This window comes from Myotis yumanensis, unplaced genomic scaffold, assembly GCF_028538775.1.
Source record: "Myotis yumanensis isolate MYYU_CA2020_CCGP unplaced genomic scaffold, mMyoYum1.0.hap1 SCAF_2, whole genome shotgun sequence".
NCBI classification, from domain to species: Eukaryota; Metazoa; Chordata; class Mammalia; order Chiroptera; family Vespertilionidae; genus Myotis; species Myotis yumanensis.
The window spans coordinates 50558837-50580948 of record NW_027223753.1 but is presented as its reverse complement, the minus strand read 5'-3'; the positions used below and the strand labels follow the sequence as shown (position 1 = coordinate 50580948).

At 33.6% G+C, this 22112-nt stretch overlaps 1 protein-coding gene across 10 annotated transcripts in view; it reads right to left on the bottom strand.

Annotated features, from left to right (window-relative positions):
• Positions 1-22112, bottom strand: part of LRRC7 (leucine rich repeat containing 7) — a 493923-nt gene that overhangs the window by 232277 nt on the left and 239534 nt on the right. For all 10 annotated transcript variants that reach the window (XM_070405356.1, XM_070405358.1, XM_070405365.1 and 7 more), the window contains exon 7: positions 21079-21135. In XM_070405356.1, coding sequence (XP_070261457.1) covers positions 21079-21135 — 57 coding nt within the window. The remainder of the gene's footprint in view (positions 1-21078; positions 21136-22112) is intronic.

Below are 22112 nucleotides of genomic sequence, written 5' to 3'. Positions count from 1 at the left end.
CAGCAGGTCTCATCATGTAGATCGAATCTGTTACATTTTAAGAGTCAAAGTCCATTAAAGAGCATTTGCAATTCTCAAGTCACCACTGCTAGATTTTTACTGGCACTCTCATTTTTCGAAAGCAGTATGTTGACAGAAGGTCACATTAGTTGTGTCCATTGAATATTGTTTAAGAATTCCACTCCAGAATTTATTTAGAGAACATTTTGTATGAACTAAGATATCTATCGACCCTGCTGAAGATCTGGTGAATTATAATACAGATTCATAAATTGCTGATAACAATTGAAGTAATTGGCAGTCCTTTTCAACTTATTTTCTATTAAAAAATATAAGTTTTCTAAATTTATAAATATGATATACTTTTTTCAGCATAGTTTTAATTTTTTAAAGTTGTTTACTTTTTTCATCTTTTCACCCTCTCTACTCTTTTTTCTTTTCTTTTTTTTATTGCTTAAAGTATTACAAAGGGTATTACATATGTGTCCCTTTTCTCTCTACTCTTTATTCTTCTCATCCTGACACTAGCCTCAAGTGACTCAAATATATAACCCAGTATGTCACCTTTTTTATTTTTCTTGATGCTTACCTAATCACATACAAATAAAAGCGGTTGTGGCATTATTTATTTCATAAAAATAAAACTATATTATATGCAGTTTTATGACTCTTTTTTCTTTTCTTCAGTAATAATTTATAAAAATCATCATTTTAATGGCTTTATGGTGTTACTATGTCATTATTTAGCCTTTACTCTGTTAATGAATTTTTATTTATCCTGTTTTGTTTGTTTGTTTGTTTTGTTGTTTAGGTCACTCCAAACATTGCTGCAATTAACTTTGTAAGTTAAATAATCATCCACAGTTTTTGTATACTGAATAAGCCAGAGACTAATTTCTTTTTATTTCAAATGGGTCCCCAACTGTTCCAATGATATTGATTAAATAATACACCCTTTCCACTGATTTAATATACTCATCTTGTCATATTTAAAATTCTTATAAATATTAAGATCTATTTCTAATTTTTTGCTTTGTTCCATTGACTTAATTTCTATTTTATAGACAGTATTTATTTAATAAGTATATGTAATATGTTCTGATATTGGACAAGGCAAGCCTATCATTAATACTTTTTGTTATAAATTATTTTTCTCCATTGTTTTATTTTACTTAAAAAATTAAATTACAGTTTACTTTCAAGATTATTTCGTATTATTTTCAGTTGTACAACATAGTGGTAGCCAATCATATATTACTTTACAAAAAAGTGTTCTCCCTGATATTTCCAGTACCCAATAGGCACCATACATAGTTATTACAATATTATTGACTGTATTTCCTATGCTGTACTTTAGATCTCCATGCCTATTTTGTAACTTCCAATCTGTACTTCTCATTTCCCTTCATCTTTTTCACCTAGTCTCCCAACCCTCTTCCCCTCTGGCAACCATCTGTCTGTTCTCTGTATCTATGAGTCTGTTTCTGTTTTATTTATTCATTATTTTCCTCATCTATAAAATTGAAACTGATAATAATACCTGTATTATAGTGATCCATATGGATTAATATAGTGATAAATATAAAGCAAGTTTGTATAATGCTGGCAGGTATAAAACACCATGAAATGATGGCTGCTGTTGCTATGATAGCTTCAGAGAAGTCACAGGCAGAAAACCAGATTAAGTAGCAAGTATAAATTTTCCAGTGTTGTTTCTTTAAAAAGTTTTACATTAAGAATATATATAAGATTTTAAACAGGCAAACCAGAATAGCTTTGATTCTTCTGGGTAGCAAGAGATTCTCCAGAATAATATGCAACAAAAAATAACCCCAAAATACAATGACAGTCAACTATTTAGCAAAATAGAATCTAACACAGAATATGTATGTCATGTAATGAGCCTTTTAAAGTTAAAGAACAACAATTTAAAAACACTATCAAAGAATGGATGTCTACATAAACAAAAAATAAAAGAGAAATATAAATGGTGAATTAAATTTTATGAATTGTGGAAACCATTGGAAAACCACAGAATTGAGCTCATAAGTAGACTGTTGGAGAAACAGGTATATTCAGTGTAAATGTCTGCTCACACTATTTAGTTCATTTTAACTTATTAATAAAGGAAGATTAATACAGTTTCCTTAAATATCAATACTTATTAAAATCTAACTGGAGTAGCTTCTTTAGGAAAGTTTTCAATGATGTAAAAATTGATCAAAATGAACATATAATAGTCACATATAATAAAATATTCCACTGTTTTGGTTTCCTTATTCCTTTCTCAACTTTGCTAGCTCTTAACAAAAACATAACATCTGAGAAAGGTTGGCAGCATTTATATTTTTATAATTTAGCTTAAAAAAGCTTCCCCAAAGTGATTGCATTACACTTGTCAGAAGAAAGAGACTTAATATCAGAAGCCATTAACCCTAATTGCCAGCAGAGAAAAACAAAAGGGAATAAAGTTCTTGGCTCAACTTACAAAAAGCCATTACTAACCAAAAAGAGAAGACAGAATATTCAGATTAGCTGTCTGTCAATAGCACATGGATTTGGGGATTATAATTGACATAATGATAGTTTTGATAATAGATATATAGTAAATCTACTATATTGGTATGTCATATGAATATAACATTTATGAAGGCTATTAAATAAATTTCAACCTGCATAATGTAGGAATCACAATACATGCATTTATTGTCTACATATTTAAAAGTATTTAAATTTGCCTTCATCTAGTAGCTGAAAATTAGCATAACTCTCAATTCTGGTACATTTATTAAAGTAACCCTCGTGTACACATATGGTATAAACTGAGCCAATCTCAGCAGAAACATGCACTAATATTATGGGTTGTATGTGAAGTAGTGAGTTTGGGTCTGGGATAGTCCAGGAAAACTTTTTGGGGGGAGCAGAGGAAGTTATTTTTGTTTGTAAATAGTGACATTCATTTCCTTATCCGATACCTAGTGTTAAGAGTGCAATTTATAGTTGCAAAACCATTTCCTTTAACATATACCCTTTCCAGATTCCTATAAAAAGTTTGTCCCTGATTGTCTCACTAGTGCTATTTTCTATTAAATACCTGATTTGGGTATGAATACAACCCAAATTTTACTCTTCTTTTTTTTCAGACTACAGGGGTTCTTTGTTGGATATTGACATAGAAACTCTGCTGAACTGTGCTTTGTGTGTTTATTGATTGAAAAGAATGTCTAGTCTTCCTATACAAAGCGATAATAAGTTAGCTTGCCTCTTCAAAGCTATGCGAGGCAGGATCTTCATCCTAATGACTCTATTCTTTCTATTTCACAGAATCAGGAAAAAGGACCTTTGTTAAATATTTTCCTTACCACCAGTGATCACCTATTAAACTTGCCTCATAAGAAAAATCACTAAGAAAACAGATGCAATAGGGAAGGATTGGATTATTCAAACAAGTCAAATGTATAGAATTACTTCTTAAATTTTTATAAATTCAAATGGATTCTTTTAAGCAGAAATTCTTATTTTGGTGGGTTCTCTGTAGGTTTTCTCATACCTAAAGTTGTGGTGGCATGCTTTGAACGTATTAAAAGATTCATGGCGACATTAAACAAGTCAGCAATAATTCAACGTAATAGCTATGATAGTTTAACAATATCACATACTATTTATGAAAGCATACATAATGTTAAAGTATTCCTTGTTCATCCTTATGTAGTTTTTGGCTGCTTGAATAATACTGTTTACTGCCTTTACCTGAACTAGCATATATTGAGGAGAAAATGTATCCTGTTTCAATAGGGATGCCATCTTCTTTTGGTGTTGGCTTGACTATGTATGTTCTGACCTCTTATTTACAGAAATTGTGTCTCATTCTACTCAGTACCATAGTCCTGAGTCAGAGAAATGTTCTGCCTAACACTCATTGCCATGAGGATAAGAACATTCCGTTGTAGCAAAAATAACATTTATAAGTTAACTGGAATCGGCATGCTTGTGAAGTATCGATGGGGTTCTCATAGTACTCTGGTTAAGAACAATTTTTCTAAATTGGCCAGAAATCATTCTAATGGTTTTAATTAATCTTTATGTGATTTTCATGGATATTCAGGCAATTACATTGTTTTATTTAAGACAAGAACACTTTGAAAACATACTAAACCTTAACCCTGGCATAAACCATGCTATTATGTTTACTATCAAGTAAGTATAAAAATAACAAAGAAAGTTGACTACTTGATCTTACAAGTATCATAAAATGTATAAATATTAGCAAATAATAAAAATATACACATCTTCCTTAGCCACTGTGTGAATAAAAAGTAATAATTTGAAAATTTTCAAATATTGTTTCTATAAATAAACACATCTTTCTTCAATCACATTAATAACCCATATATCTACCTAAGGTTTTGAGTAAGTTTTGACTGGAATAAGTTAGCCAGGTTTTAGCATGAGAATATAGGACACACGATACCTGATTTGAGGGTGGTGGTATATGGTGGTACACATACAATACCACATCTTGTTTCAATTATGCTATATGTATCTCTAGGCCTTTTGGTTCCAAGTTAAATTATTCATTATGTGAAAACAAATGACATTTATTTCTTCATTTATTCAACAATTATTGATCGGTTGTTTAACTCTGCGAGGCAGGCTGCCAGGTTACTATGATAAATAAGGTAAAAGGCCTCAGAGGACAGTTCTTCAGGAACTAGAGGTCAGGTAACTCAGCAAATCTAAAATGGGCCCTTCTGCGCCACAGCAATTTAGTGTACACATCTCTGACTCCTGGTTTAGGGCCAGCGGGGTGATTCTGATATCAGCACTTGGACTTCCTGAGCTTTGCTATTGGATCTTGCTGTGCAGCGGCCATTGCGAGGTCCAGCAGACAAAGCAGGAGCAGAATTGGTAAACTTGGAACCCAGAGGCTCTTTCAAAATTCCCAACTCAAAGGATGGAAGGAAAAAGAGAAGAGAGAACATCCAGAGAGAGGTTTGGGTATGGTATGATTGGTGTAGCCTGTCTGGGTATGGCCTCTTTCTTTTTGAATTGCTTTTTATCTTGAGCAAGGACTGCAGCAATAGTAGAATCCCCCTGAGAAGCTTCTCTTGGCTTCTTTTGTTTGTTTTGTTCCCTCCCTCTGAAAACTTAAGAATCACTTCCACCTATCATGCATCAAGTCTGTGCCAATACTATTGGGTATATGATGCATATTTTATTATTTATAGTGCCTAAATACATGATAGGAAAACTGCAGTTAGAAGACACTAACTCACTTGCTCTACAGCACACTGGTAGTAAGGGATGAAAGAAATGGGAATTCATGTTTTCTCAAGCCCCCTCCACCTGGCTATGTTGCTTTTCCAGCTTCTGATGTAGATAGGGAAACATAGGTTAAGTTAAGAAAAAAATAATGCATATTTTGTAAACTTAAAAAAACATATCACCAATAGAATATTTTTATTTTTTAAAATACTGGTATATTTTGGTAACTTGCATTAAATTTTAAAACTTTTTTTTTTAATTTTGCTATTAAACTGTCGAAGCAGCTCACCTAACAGCCATTTTTTTTCCAAAGCAATATTTATTTTTTATTACATACTTTTCAAGCAATAACTTTATTCTGTGTGAGATTAATAAATATTTCTGGATTCCCATTGCATCAGGTTACCCCAAGTATGATAGTTATAAAAAGTTTATGATATACTAAACATTAATATTCCTGTTTCATCTTACTTGTTTAGTAATCTCAGAGGAAAAAATCAGTCTGCATTTCTGTTTCAAAATACAGATGGGAAAATGTGTCAGAAAACAACAGAAGAAATTTTAGGAAAGTTAATTATCCTTGTTATAATTATATGCAAAGTTTCAACTTAAAAACAGGGCAGAGTTAAAAGAGGACTATGATGATTTACTTGTTTAATACTTCGTTTGCAGATAGAATAGGAATAGCAAACAAAATCAGTTTATTCATGGGATCTTGTATCATCTATTCAAAACCTTGTAAATGGAATATCTATGATATTTTATAAGGGAGTAAATTTCATGTACAAACTAATATTAAATGCCATTCATTATGTTTGATAAAAATATAAAAAATATTATGTCAGTTACTATATTACAACTGAAGCAAGAATTTCAGGTATCTCATTGTTACTATAAAAAGTAATAGCTATCCACTTCCAAGTCAATTGAATTCATATTTCTCATCGATTTTCTCCCACAAATTACTGAGTTTTGGTTCTGCCCTAATCTTGGAATAGATTCTTTCAACATATTTCTTTCTATGACAGTCTGGATAACTATTTTTAAATGCAAAAATTTCTATAAGGAATTATAGCTAAAAGGGTACTAATTCCTTAATGATAATTCAAGTAGAACAGAATTTATTTAAAAGTGGATTCTTTTACAATTTCAGATAGATTAAAAATCACCAAATAATGGTTCCTTCAATACAACAATGGGACACACTGTTTATCATCTCTCAGTGGGGTGTTTTTTGTTGTTGTTGTTGTTTTTCACGAGAGCAGTCTCATCAGGGGATGTGCAGTGATTGCATTTGGATATTAGAGATTTAAAGATTTTGTAAACATTTCCAAGCAGAATGCATTTAGTAAGTTATAAAATACATCTATAGTAAATTGTAATTGCATTATGGATATTTGTATACAAAGTGTTTTAAATGGTTTGCTTCCCAGGCAACCATATTTGGCAATCTAAAAGAGACTATATTGCCTCACAATACACCATACCTTCATTATTCCTTTCTTTAGAACACATTTTTTTTTTAAATATATTTTATTGATTTTTTTTTTTACAGAGAGGAAGGGAGAGAGATAGAGAGCTAGAAACATTGATGAGAGAGAAGCATCGATCAGCTGCCTCCTGCACATCCCCCACTGGGGATGTGCCCGCAACCCAGGTACATGCCCTTGACCGGAATCGAACCTGGGACCCTTGAGTCTGCAGGCCGACGCTCTATCCACTGAGCCAAACCGGTTTCGGCTTTAGAACACATTTTCATTGTACATAATGGTAGGGAAATTCATTCTATATAAAATACTCTGACATATTTTCTTATAAAGAAACATAGTCCAAGAATATACCTAAAGTTGACATTTACTTTTTAAATTAAATTAAATAACATACTCAATTAACTAACCCAGGAAAAGAAAGACCATGTATAACTAAAAGTGTCAGTTTAAGCCATGTATTTATATTGCCAACATTTTTTAAAAACACAAGATAAGCTATCAATACCAATTTGACATCTCTGTGTACTCTCTTTAAGTTAGCAATAAGTGCAATGGCTAAAAGTTATGCAAGTGAAATGAGAAGAAAGAAAACAATGCATTATGCTCAAGTTAATTTTTTAATAATCAAGAGGCAGACAGTGGACAAATTATTTAATGAGAAAACATCCTGGAGTTTAACTCCCTATTCATTTCTGGTCTTTACAATCAATCAAGTATTTATCAAGTGTCCACCAATTACTTGGCATTTTTCTAGGCACTAAAACATGGCCTGCCTTTACTTTAGCAAACATTCGGTGAGAAATTTCTTTATGCCCCACATTATTGTCAATATGAAGAAAAGACACTTTCTTTCTTTTAGTAGTTCTCAGTTTTCTTTGGAATAAACTCACAAATAAGAAATCCAGTACAATGTGATAAAGACTATGGTAAAGAGTATACAAAATGCTGTGGTAGCAGAGTAAGGAATAATTAGCTTGTTCTTGAAGTGTCAGGAAACACTTTACAAAGTGACATGTGGATTGTACTTTAAAAATTCATAGTATATCCAGAAGGTAAGAAGGACAAATGAAACATTTCTTCTCTTTCTCCAGTTGCCTCCATCTCCCATCTTAGATTTTGTAGTCCCATACCCCAGTCACGCACCTGTAAAAAGCCTAAGTTCCTTTGTCCCTCTCTTCCTCCATCTGGCATGCTTGGCAAAACAGCCAGCTGCCTGTTTTGGTGCCTGAAGCAATGTATCTGAGTTTCTGAAGAAGACTGCTCAATGGATTTCTTTCAAATATATAAACTTAAATTTCAAATGGGCAGTCAACACTGCCAGATGATTTTAAGACCAGCCCCCTCCCAATATTTTCACTTTCCCCTTCTATAAGAGAACTACTCATTCACCCTTTCTCTCATTTCCTCAATCTCCAACATTCCCTACTTACACTCAGCTCATGATGATTCTTCAGGCTTCATAGAGAAAATCAAAGCAACTAGTTGAGAATGTGTTCATCTTTCCACTCCCAAGCCACCAATTTATGTCATGTCCATTTTGTCTAGGATCCTTATGTTTCCATGTTAGAAGGGTCCTTGCTTCTATGGCCCTCTCCTCCACCTGTGCTCTGCATCCCATTCCCTCTCCTTCTAAAGAATTTGGTCCTGTAATTATTTACCTCCTCTCCTGCATCATTAATTCTTCAATTTCTACTGGATCATTCCCATCAGCTTGCAAATATGCTTTAACATCCTACATCCTTTTTTAAGAAAAATTGATTTCAGTGAGGATGGGAGAGGGAGAGAGAGATAGAAACATCTATGATGAGAGAGAATAATTGATTGGCTGCCTCCTGCACGCCCCACACTGGGGATTGAGACTGCAACCCAGGCATGTGCCCTGACCTAGTTCATAGGTTCAACCACTGAGCCATGCCAGCCTGGCAACACCATACATCTTAAAAAATCCTTTCCATGGCACCATATACTCATCCAGTTAACTGCTGCCTTTCCTTGGTTCCATTCTGCAACTAAACTTCGTGAAGGTGTTGTCTGAACTTATTTTTCTTTTTTTTTTAAATGTTGTACTTCAATTCCATTTTAATTTCCGTGTTTATTGATTGAAGTTATGTTACTGTGGTAGAGTAATCCTGCCCCCGCCCCACATTAGTGCTCAGGGAATTTGGGGGTGACTGTGGGAACTGGGGTTTTAGAATATTGCTCTGTCTCCTATGGCATCATTATATCTTAGTTGTATGAAGTTATCTACCTATTTCTATTTATTTTTTTACCTTGTTATCTTCTTTTGTGAATCCCTCCTCTCTCTTCAACCACTCCAATGAGGCTGCACCTAACGCATCACTGAAATAGCTTTACCAAGCTCCTATTAGTGAACTCTATCTCGCTAATGCCAATGCTCAGTTGTCTGTTCCTGTCTTGCTTGATTAGATGCAAATGCCACCTTTACAAAGGTGTTCCCTGACCAGCCTAACTCAAATAAAAAAATGAAAAAACCCCAAACTAACAGTCAACCAATTAAACAAAGTAAACCCCCAAACCTAAACATTTTCTATGATATCATCCTGTTTTCTTTATTGCAATTACCTATCTTATTCACATATTTGTTTGTGTTAATGGTTTGTCTCCTTCTGCCAGGCTTGAAAGTCATTGAAGAAGAGAGAATCTATTGTTCTTTGTCATATCTTCTTGCACCTGGAGTAGTGTCTGTCACATTTGGTATACATTAGGTATACCTTTTACAAGGTGTTATTTTTAAACTGGTTTAAGAGAAAGCCTTATGAGATGTGAAGTCATGTAAAATAAGAACTTATCAGTAAGTGTACACAGGCATGAACCTGCAAGTCATATCTAGGGAATTAAGCAGGGGAGTGGTTAGAGGGAAGGTAAAGGTCAGGTCTCGAGTGCCATATTTAGTGATTTAGATGTTTTCACATAAAATTAAAAGCCAAATAATTTTATATTCTCCCTTAAATAAAACCTATAAGTATAAAATCTTCCTTTAATAAACTAAAGTATATAAGTATATTTTAAAATGTGTGTCCATTTAGTTGGATATAATAATTAAAGAGATTCTCTTTAAGATTCTATTTAGTATAAGGAATGCTTTTCCTTTTGCTTTTAGAAATTGCATGAGACATTTAATCTAAGTAAAGTTTTTGCTATTAGAAATCTATTTAATTTAGAAATACTTTACTGCAGCTAATAGCCTTAATAACTTTTTGTTGTTGTTAATCCTCACCTGAGGATCTTTTCCCATTGATTTTTAGGGAGAGTGGAAGAGAGGGAAAGATAGAGAGAAACATCGATGTGAGAAAAACACACCGACTGGTTGCCTCCTGCACGAGCCCTGACGAGGGCCCGGGCCAGGGAGAAGCCTGCAACCAATGTATGTGCCCTTGGCTGGAATCTAACCCCTTTGGTCCGCAGGTTGTCACTCTATCCACTGAGCCAAACTGGCTAGGGCATTAATATCATTTAATGTAAGTAAAAGTAATTAATTTATTCAAATTGTCACCGAATATTTATTTTTTGTTAATCCTCACTTGAGGATATTTTTTCTATTGATTTTTAGAGAGAGCAGAAAGGAGGGAAGGCAGGAGAAAGAGAGAAACGTTGATGTGAGAGAGACACATCAATTGGTTGCCTCCCACATGTACCTCAACCGGGGCCAAGGATGAACCTGTAACCCAGGTACAAGCCCTTGACCAGGAATCGAACCTGCAACCCTTCCACATGCAAGCTGATGCTCTAAACCACTGAGCAACACCAACCAGGGCATCACTGAATATTTAATAGAGAAATGTATTATTCTTACTTTTAGCAAATTTGTGTAGCATAATATTTTCAATCTATCTTTTTAGAACAAACATAAATCTAAACAGCTAATATTTGATAAGAGTCATAGCATTTTAATCGAATTAATATTATTTCTTATTTAGAAAATTATAGGGCATTTACTTTATAACTAGAAAAGATTGTTATTATCTACTAAATGTTAACAGATGTCCTTTTAATGTATTTTTAAAAGGTTAACTATAAAGAAAAAATGAATAGCAGTACAATATAGTTACATAAAGATTTGGGATCATTTGGAGTGTAAATGAGGTAAAACTAAACATAATAAAATTTGGCGTATGGCGGGAAAGAAATAACAATTTTTAAAAGCCAAGAAAGGACAAACTGAAATCTCATGTTACTAAAAGGAAATATATAAAATGTCTATTAGAGGAAATTAATGTCATAAAGTTAATATCTTATGTGAATTTTCAATATTGTTCGAGTACTGATGTTAAATGTCACAGAAAGTGTCGAAAACGAAAGCAACTGAAAAATATTCCCCTTGCATCTGTTTGAGAGGAAATCAAGCCTTTTTAGAATGTATTTTGCATATTGAATGACCGGAATTAACCCTGACTTGAGTAGAGAGGAAAGTGGAGACACAAGAAAGCTGTAAGATACATTTGGAGAGTTAGATACATTTCATTTGTTTTAGTGTGCATCATTGAGCCAACTATCAATAATAAAGTAACTTATTTATTGTTTACTTATCAAGAGTCCTTTTTTAAAAGTAAAAATTAAAACATGAATGTCAGAGAAATATTTGAAAATGCTAAAATAAAACATATCTCCTCAAGTTCAGTTTTTCCTTGCACTTGCCAAAATACAGATGCTCTTGACTTACAATGGGGTTATAGCATGATAAACTCATTGTCAACTGAAAATATCATAAATTAGAAATGCACTTAGTATACCTAACTTAGCTTAGTCTAGCTCAGAACACTTACATTAGCCTACAGTTGGGCAAAATCATCTTGCTGTCACTGCCCAGCATCATAAGAGAGTATCGAACTGCATATCACTAGCCCAGGAAAAGATCAAAATTCAAAAGTCAAAGTACGGTTTCTATTGAATGAGTATGTATGGCTTTTGCATCATTGTAAAGCTGAACCATCAAAAGTCGTTGACCATCTATACTATAGAAGGGCTCTAGTGAAAATCAATTCACCAATACCTTTTGAGGCGCCACTATTGCTAAGGCGGTGCTATTACAAAATCTGTAACTATAAAGGAAAAGCAGATTATTCAGCCTCACTTACCTAACAGCTAGCCAGGGGTGGGCAAACTTTTTGACTCGCGGGCCACAATGGGTTCTTAAACTGGACCGGAGGGCCGGAACAAAAGCATGGATGGAGTGTTTGTGTGAACTAATATAAATTCAAAGTAAACATCATTACATAAAAGGGTACGGTCTTTTTTTTTTTAGTTTTGTTCATTTCAAACGGGCCGGATCCGGCCCGCGGGCTGTAGTTTGCCCACGGCTGACTAGACTATAGAGTTGCAACTTCAAATAACAAAATAAAGACGATAAAAACCTCACAAAATTAAGCATATTCAATTTCTGAGTCAAACTATAAATAGATAAATTTTTAATGAAAATGTTACCTTGAAAAACTCTAACAAATTTTCAAAGCTACCACTTGGAATGCAGAATCTATTACCAATTTCAAAGCAAAAGTGATGTAAAAATTAAGGGATGATTTGGAGTTTTTCAGACAGAAAAGAGGAAGGTTCCAAGAAAGATGCCTGGGGATACAAAGGTGTATTGTATTTTGGATGCAGCAGAGAGACCCTGTGGGATGGTGAATGTTGGGAGGTAATGACAGTAGAAATGCTAACTTCAAACTATAAAGGGCATCAAGACATGTCTTCTGCCCCCTGTGAGCAGTCATTGTGAGCTTTTACATGGTCATGTGGCAATTTAAGCTCTGACAACAATAAAGAGGTGGATTCCAGTGGGAGAGGTAAGAGGAAGGAGGAGTTACTGGAGGCTGAGGCAAGTAATATTAAGGAACTCACGTAGGACAATGATGGAAGAAAGGGAGGAGTACTTAGATATGGCATATGTTGATGGCAGGTGGATTTGAGGGTAGTAGGAGAGGAAGAGAGGATTAGGAGTTCTAATTTCTGTGATTAGGTGGATGGTACTGTGACTAGGCAGTGTATACTAAGAAGCTTGGGATTTCTGTTTTGTTTGATTTTGTTTGGTTTGCAATGGAGTGGTGGTAGAGGAGAAAGATAAAAATTATTTCACTTTTGATATGTGGTGAATATTCCACTTGAGATCTGAGTATGGAATACAGAATTGGAATTAGGGTAAATCTTTGCAAATTCACCACCAGAGGTAATATCTGAGACCATAGGAGTAGATCTACTAAGGAGCTCCTTTGTGTTTTTTTATTTTTTTATTTTTCTAGCCCAAGATGTTGAGACCAAGAACAACGCTAGTATGATGTTTAGAATATATCTTTAGTAAAGGAACTACATTTATCCATAAGGGGAGAACAATCATACACATTAAATTATTTAAATTTGCAAAGTGGCAGTGAATAAGTTTATAAAAGTACATGGAGTCACAGATCGTGGCTATGTTCCTCCTGGTGCTTGCTGAAAGTTTTGTTTATTTTTTATCATGCCTTTTAGTATCTTTAGTCCAATTTACCCAAAGAAATTACCAATTTTAAAAAGAAAAAATAACAGTTTTCAAGAATTGATAACTAGATATTTAAAATTTTACATACACTACTGAGGATGAGAATCATTTCTAGCTCTCATTACAGTACTGCTTAAAAATAAGAAAAGCAAAACAGCCTCACATTACTTTTAAGTATTTATTATAAAGAAAACACTAAAAACACTCTCCATTCCCCTTCTAATAAAGATATAATTATGAGATAAAATGAAAAAAAATATTACTCAGGCCAATCTTTTCTTGCACACACTCATGTTTTCCAAGTGCCACAACATGCTACCTTTGTTTAAGTATTTTCCTGGTTCTAATGATCATAAAACTCATTTTCATCAACTATGACTCAAACTATAATTTACTATTTAAAGGAGGTAACGACCAACAAGTATTCTTTAAAAATAATGGCACTAAAGTTCAAAGAAGTTAAAAAATTCATAAACGAGCAGCAAAGGTCCGAATACAAATCCAGGTTGGTTTGACTGCAAAGTAGATACCCATTCAAGTACATTACGGCTCTTCCCAGGTGAAACAACGAATCACAGGCTAATTGCTCCTCTAGAGACTAAGCCTCGAGATCTAATAAACTGAAGCCACAGCACTTTGAACCTCACTATTGTATATCAAGCAGTTCTTGTCTTTTGGTAAATTTAATCATCAGGGATCAGAGTGGGTATTGATTGGAGTACTCTGAAAAGAGCAATTTTATCTCATGGTTGTTTTTTGTTTTTGTTTTTTGGGTTTTTTTTTGCTTTTGTGCCCTCTCCCTAGGTCCTCACTGGACCTGACTCAACCTTAACTAATTGTAATATTTTAATCCTAATTTTATGTTGAAAGTAGGCTAAAAAATACAATTAGTTCACAAGACAGAGAGCTCTAGCCTTTCCTTTAGTGAATCTTTGGAAGGGTACATGTTTGATATTTTAGAAGAACCTCTAATAATTATCCTATCTAATAATAGACAAACATGGTAATTGACCATACCTTCACTACACCTCCCCTTGGTTAATCAGCACGATATGCAAATTAACCGCCATCTTTGTTGGCGGTTAATTTGCATACATAGGCTCCAAGCAGTGGAGCGAAGTCTAACGGCCCCGGGGCGGGCGGAGCTGCGAGGCTTGACGTTTCTGGGGACGGCGGAGCAGCGAGGCCTCACGGCCCTGGGGCTGGCAAGGCAGCAAAGCCTGATGTTTCCGGGGCCCAGCTCCGGCCGGAACTCAGCCAGAGCGAAGGCAAACCAGTGCCAGCAGCCAGGGGAAAGGAAGGCCTATTGCACAAATCTCTTCGTGCAACAGGCCTCTAGTATTGTTATAATGCATTATAATTTACAGAATGTTTTTAAGTATAGTATGTTATAATTAGGACTTATTTAATCTGAATTTAAAGTTTAAGACAAGGTGAGAAGAAATAAAGAAAATACCTAGTTCTAAGTACAATTCTCTACAACTAGAGGTCACTAATATTATTACCTTGGTTAGCTAGCTTGTCATATTGTCACTTTCCATAAAGATAACCCAGGATGGGATGGTATTTGGTTTAGCAAAACACCATGCCTTAAAAATTGATATATATTGGTAAAAGCATAAGGTAATTCTATACAATAAAAGCCTAATATACTAAGTGTCCAGTTATCCGGTTGGTCATTCAACCAATCAAAGCATAATATGCTAATGATATGCTAAAGCCGCTCAACTGCTTGCTATGGGGCAGACAGCTGGCCGGTTGACCAGTCGCTATGACGTGCACTGACCACCAGGAGGCAGACAATCCAACGGGTAGATTAGTTTGCTGCTGGGGTCTGGCCGATCAGGACTGAGCGAGATGGCCTGGGCATGCCCTAGAGCCCTCCCGCGGTCCCTCCCTGGCTGGCCAACCTCCTGTGTCCCTCCCCAGCCCCGATCATGCACCAGTGGGGTCCCTCAGCCTGGCCTGCACCCTCTCGCAATCCGGGCTGAGGGACCCCCCACCCCCTTCCCTGCCGAGTGCACGAAGTTTGTGCACTGGGCCTTTAGTATGATTATAAAAACACATTATATCCAATTATGTTTTTTAGTCACAAAAACAGAGTTAAAACATAAAAAATCTGTTCTGTAAGCTGTGCTTGACAATATAATTTTTTGTTACAATAGAACCATAGAACCTATTGATGTATTTTATTGAAGTAACTAGTACAGTAATGCCAAGTGAAATAAATCTGTTAATAGGATCACTGAAATGAGAATAGAAAATGACTTAGTCACACCTGTCCAACTCAGAATACATATTATTTTATACAATTTTCTTCATTATGCTGACAATGATAATTGGCAGTAAAATCGATAACAAAGAGAGGTTTCAAAAAAAACACCTGACAAGTACATTCTAATTTTGTAAGTCTGCCTATAGAGTAATCTTATTTAAAAAGTAAATGAGCTTATATGAAAACTAAAATATATTATTTGCAAATGAATAGAAATCTGACTGATAAATTATAGATATAGAGTATTCATTGCCATTTAGTTAGGAAAAAATACATCCACAGTATACATATTACTCACATATGCAGAACTTTTATCACATATGTACAGATGCTCATTTTTACAGTTAAGCATTTTGGTACATGAATGCAAACTCTTCCCTTGCTCTCTACATCTACAAGTATTTCAGAAATGAAGCTGATAATTTTCTCCATGAGACAGTGCTTTTTTTAAATTTTAAAGAATTGATGTTTGAAAATCTCTTTTTAAAAGTTATTATGTTTAAAGAATCATAAAAAGTTTCAAAGCACCATACATAACTTTTATGAATACTTGCGAGTACAATACAAACCTGGTAGCCCATCATCCCCAAATAGTAGTGTGTATTTGCTAGAAACTAGAACATCCTCCTACCAAACCAAAATGCAGCCATCCAAATTAGGAAATCAGCACTGATACATGACTATCATTCAGTCCTCAGATCCCATGCAAGTGTTGCCAGTTGTCTCAATAATTTTTTTAGAAAAATAAACAATTCAGATAACTATTTTTAATTAGTATGTCTCTAGTCTTCTTCAATCTGAAATAGTTCTTAACTATTATGACTTTCTTGACTTTCATGATCTAATGTCTTTCATTGGTAGTGTTTTACTGTAGCTCTGGTTTTGATTTATATTTATAATTCAAGGGGGTCTTTTCTCTTAGAGTACGGCTAGATAAGGTGTAACGTTTTGACACCTGTGAATATGTGTGTGGGTCCGTAGGCATTCAGAGAAGAGAAATACTGTAGAGTTTCTGAACCTTTGTTGCTGGGGGGAAATCACTAAATAAAAACAATGGCGCCTAAGGAATAAAATCATGTATAATGGATACACTATTTACTAGTTTTCAAGCACATATAGCTTAGTAGTTTTAGAGTATTATTCATGCGTGTACTTGGGAAATGTTTTCTTTAAATTATTCCTTAATAATGTTTTCTATGGAGAGTTCAAAAAATTTCATAGATGATAGTGAAATGAACCAAATGAAATTTTGCTCAATAAAACATTCTCTTTTGAACCAACATTTATATAATTAAAATTATACACTTGATAAATTTTGGTACTTTAAAACTGACAGCGTCGTTTCCTATTTTTGGTGCTCTTTCATAGTATACTATGTATTCTGATGTGGCTTATTTTACATAACATGCCAAATAATCTACTTTTTGTGAAAACTCACAGTGGGCCACAAAATTATTGGAAATAGATACAGCTGGAATTTTACAGATAATGCTTTTCTAGATTCCACTACTCTTTTTAGCTTCTTGGAAGGGTTCATGATCCCCCCAAGAAAGTTGTTACTACTTCATATTTATAACCTACACTCTAAATTCCTTTTTCCAACAATTTTTAAGAGTTCCTTATCCACCAAATCCATCTAGTTTTCCCCTTTGGATTTGTTCATCAGGGTTTACTCTATCGCCTGGTATTGCCCCAGTAATTCTGCTGAAATGTGTCTGAAATATTCCTTTCAGTCATTGTATTAGGGCAGCAGATTGAGGAATCACACTTTTTAAGCCTTTTACACTCAGAAGGACAAATGCAGAAGGACAAATATTAGCTTAATCTGTGTTTACTTTTCTTCATATTACTTCATATTTTGAAAATTATTATAGACACAGTTACATCAAATCATATTTTAGCTCCGGTTAGTCTTAGCCATGATGGACAGCCCAAATTTTAACTAAGGTATTAGAAAAATTCTTCTCATGAATATGAAAAAACTTTTACTTAAGGGTAAAACCTGCAATTATAACTAACAATTTATATGCTGATATGTTACTTCCACAGAAATGGTTCCTAATTTTCATTTAAAAAAATGATCTTATCCTTTCCTTGTTATCTTGACATATATTCTGTTTCTTGATTAAATGTATCACATTTTAATGACAAGAGAAAAGAAATAAGATATACTATTTTTAGATATTTTTAGTTGTTATAAGTATTAATTTTATTAATTTGAAATTAGTCTCCTCTCTTGTCATTCCTTAGCTATATAATGTTTAACTTAAAACAAACTGAGAGAGAGAATATGTATGTGTGTGTGTGTGTGTGTGTGTGTGAGTGTAAGTTTAAAATTTAAGGCTCAGCTATCAGCTTTTGAGAAGCCCTCACCCCCTCAACCATTTATCTTTGTCCTTTTCTGTCTGATGCTCACCAAAGACCCATCTAATTATAATATTTATAATCCTATATAATTTTCTATGGGGAAAAACCAACTTATACATTTTCCAGGTCACATGACAGGTATTTCTTTATTTGAATCACTATGTCAGTATTCTTGTTTATGTATTGAGTGCTCACTGTGTGCCAGGCACTGTTTTAGGCTCTGAGATTCAGCAGTGACATAAAAAAAATAAAACCCTCTTCTTAATGGAACTTTGGTTCTCCTGAGAATATCATCTCCAAGTAAACAGAGTTGAAATAATTCAGAGAACCTTAAATGCTATGAAGAAACTCAAATGTAAGAGTGAGACAGTGTGAAGGCTAAGAGGGGACAATATTATATGATGTGACCAGGGAAAGCTCTGAGGGACCACATCTGAGGAAGGTGTAAAGAATAAGGAAGATCTAGCCATGCAATGACTTGTGGTAAGAGAATTCCAGATAGAGAAATCGCTAGTGAAAAATTGTCAAAATGAGAACTAACTCATTTCTGGCTTGCCTTCAAAAACCATAATTTGGAGAATAATTCTGCTATGAGGAAAAGTTGTACCTTGAAATCTAAAGATTTTTCTTTTTGGTTATCTAGTTTCTTCAGTTGTTCAACATCCTCAATTATTACTCATAATCAAGACTGACTGTTTCAATTATTTTTTAGGAAATGTGTATCTGAGAAATTTAATTTCCTCACTCATTGATATCTAAAGGAATGATCACAAAACAGTGTAAAAATTTATGATACTGACTTCTAGGTAATAACTGAAAGAATTGTTCTAGAATCTGCACATATCAGAATGTCTCTACCAGTTTATGTAAGGGATATGCATTTGAATGGATGGCATATCATAATTCTTACACATTTTTACCTTTGGCACAGATTGTCAGACATATAGATTTTTAAGACAGAAGATAAAAAGAAGAGGAATCACTAAGAACCCACTGAAGACTTGGCATCTTATTTATTTCCTTGAGAAAATTATGCACTATATCTTCTTGGAGGAATTATTATAAAACTGTAAATTGTTTTTCCTAAAACTAAATTGCTTCCTTTATTTTCATTGGAGGTACGAAGTAAGAAGAGTAGAAAGCTCTCACATATCTCAGTTACAGGTCTAGATTGGGGTATAATACATAGTGAAAACACAGTTTATTTTTATTTATACAGAACTTCTGTCTTCAATTCTCATTTTATAGACACTAAAAACTAAGATACAGTTTTCCTATTTTATGCATATTTTGATTCTTTATATTTTTGTCTATAAGGTAAAAAATGAACACACAAGATTGAAAATGACTTGAACATGTTTTTAAACGTAAAAACTGTAACATCTATACAAGTCATATCTGTCTACCAAAGAGACCCGATGTTACTTCTATACATCTTTACAATGTTTTTTAGGCCAAACATAGTTGAATGCATATTACTCTACTTATTTTAACTGTTTGATGCTGGACCATAGTCTCAAAACCTACACAATACCTATGCACCAATTATGAGCATTGTTACTCATGACTCTGAACTGTTCTCACAGCTATCTCTTATAAAGTCCATAAATGCAATCTAAGGTTGGGCTTTAACTTATATTTAAAATGTATATGTTAAAAATATACTTAAAAACCTGACATCTTATATTAGATTTGTTTTATATTTCACATCAAAACCATTATTTGAGACCAGAGGAAAGGATTCTCCTCCACACACTCAGTATGTTCAAGGAGACTTGATCTAAACATATATATTAGATGAAGGGGACAATGCTATTTCCCGTGGGTCAGTTTTTGCTTAGCCATGTTTCCATTCTACTTTAAATGTAACATTTAAAGCCCTTAGCATGGAAATGGTGGCACCAACCGCATTTACAGGAGATTGATGTCGAACCAGTAACACTCTCTATCATTCTCCCCTCTCTGTTTATGTCTCCAACCTGGAAGAGATGCCTCTCATTAGACTTATGCCTAATGCTTTAGCTTAGAGAAAGGCTACTCAAAAGTTCAGGGTAGCTAGATATAAGGATATTTCCTCCTTTTCATGTTCTCTCCTTGTCTTCTTCCATTTATGGAGGAATGAATAGATGTTTTATCTCTATGTATATATTTAAATGAAATCAATATCATTATTGAAAGTCTTGAATTGACAAAATTTTTTATACATTATAGCATACATACAATGTACTTAAAGGTATTTTAATGAAATATTGGTTAAAAAATCAATGGAATTCAGTACCGTTTGCTTAGGGGAAAGATTTTAGAAAGTAAAAAATACAATTGTTAGCAGAGAAAAGGTCTCTAAGTCTTGCTGATTTTTGAAGAATGAAACACTGTACTCAATCTTTTTCTGCAATACTACAGGAAGGTAATAATAGCCATGGTACTTTCAATAAGTTAGTTGTAACATATACATATCATATTAATTTATTTGAGTAAAAACTACATTTTGAATAATTTTTCTTTTTCGAAAACATTTTTTTCTGTACAACACAAAATTCTATTATTAGACATGAATAGGTCAAGGCAGGGTAAAGCAAAGCATTTTATTAAAGTAAACATTGCATAACATTTTAGTTATTTGTTTTTTCACAAAATATCTTGTGTTTTTATATAAACCAAAATTTAAATAAACTAGTAAAAAGGCACAGTTTGAAAGAATGTATAAATATAAATTTTCTCCAAACCATTTTAGGATCTCTGGAAAAAAAGTAATCATTTTTATGTAATATTTTTGCATAGTCTTGATTTAAAAACTGAAAACTATCACAATCCATAAATTAACTTGAAACATTCAGCATCATATTGGGTTGAACCTTTTTGAAACTCTTGATTGTTTCTGTGCTTAAAAATAATAATTTCATAAGTTTCAATGAAATTGACAGACTAACATTCCTGATGTGTTAGTTTAACTATAATATGAACCATAAATGGACTCTCCCCATCTTGTAACTATATGATTTTGTAAGGCAGGATTCATTCTTACTTAATGCATAACTCTTATAGTATATGATACTTTCCAGTCTCCAGGAAAAAATATAGAAAAATTCACTCAATCAAAATGGCAAAGCATAGCCAAAATAAAAAGTCATTTTTTTAATACTAATGAAAAAAATCACAATTCAAAATTTAGAAAATACACAGTCACTTACTTTGGTAGAGTTTTCAGGTGATTTTCTCTTAACTCCAAGATCCGTAATTTGACAAGTCTATAGAAATAAATTTAAAAATTGCTTCTTATTTTTTTCTATAAAACAATGTTACTAAGGTACAGTCAATAATCACTATGTATATTATCAAAACAACTATGTTCAACATTATATACCTTCATTACAGATTTTAAAGAATTATACAAATTGATTATGAATAGGGTCATATCAACATTAGATAACAAATATCATTTGTCAAAAGCAAATTTGACAAGTAATTTGTAAAATCAAAATTTCCAGGAAATAAATATCTTTCAAAGATATCACTTCTACATTTCATGTTTTATAAAAATATATTCACTGTTTAATTATATATGTTCAACAGACTATTAACTATCTACTAAATTCCAAGTGCTATGTTCACTGGAACATGGCAACACTTTCTCTCAAAAGACTATACATTAACTTGTAAAGCAAATAAAATAGCATAGTGGTTAAGAGCTTGAGTTTTTTGTTTGTTTGTTTGTTTTTAATATATATTTTATTGATTTTTTACAGAGAGAAAGGGAGAGGGATAGAGAGTTAGAAACATCGATGAGAGATAAACATCGATCAGCTGCCTCCTGCACACTCCCTACTGTGGATGTGCCCGCAACCAAGGCACATGCCCTTGACTGGAATCGAACCTGGGACCCTTCAGTCTGCAGGCCAATGCTCTATCCACTGAGCAAAACCGGTTAGGGCAAGAGCTTGAATTTTATGGTCAGACAGATCTGGATGAAATCCAGACTCTCATGTTCTACCTCTGTGACTCTGGGCAAATTAACCCCATTTAACTTAAGCTTCCTCCTCTGTAATGAGTTTGTGATAACAGTACCATAACGTATAGAGTTTTGAATCTTAAATAATGTCACACAGGTAAAGCATAATGCCTGGCACATTGCAAGTTTTAATATGTGTTAGATATTACTATTAGCAATAATTGGATAGTGGAAAAAGCAATCTAATTAATATACCATATTTCATTGACTCTAAGA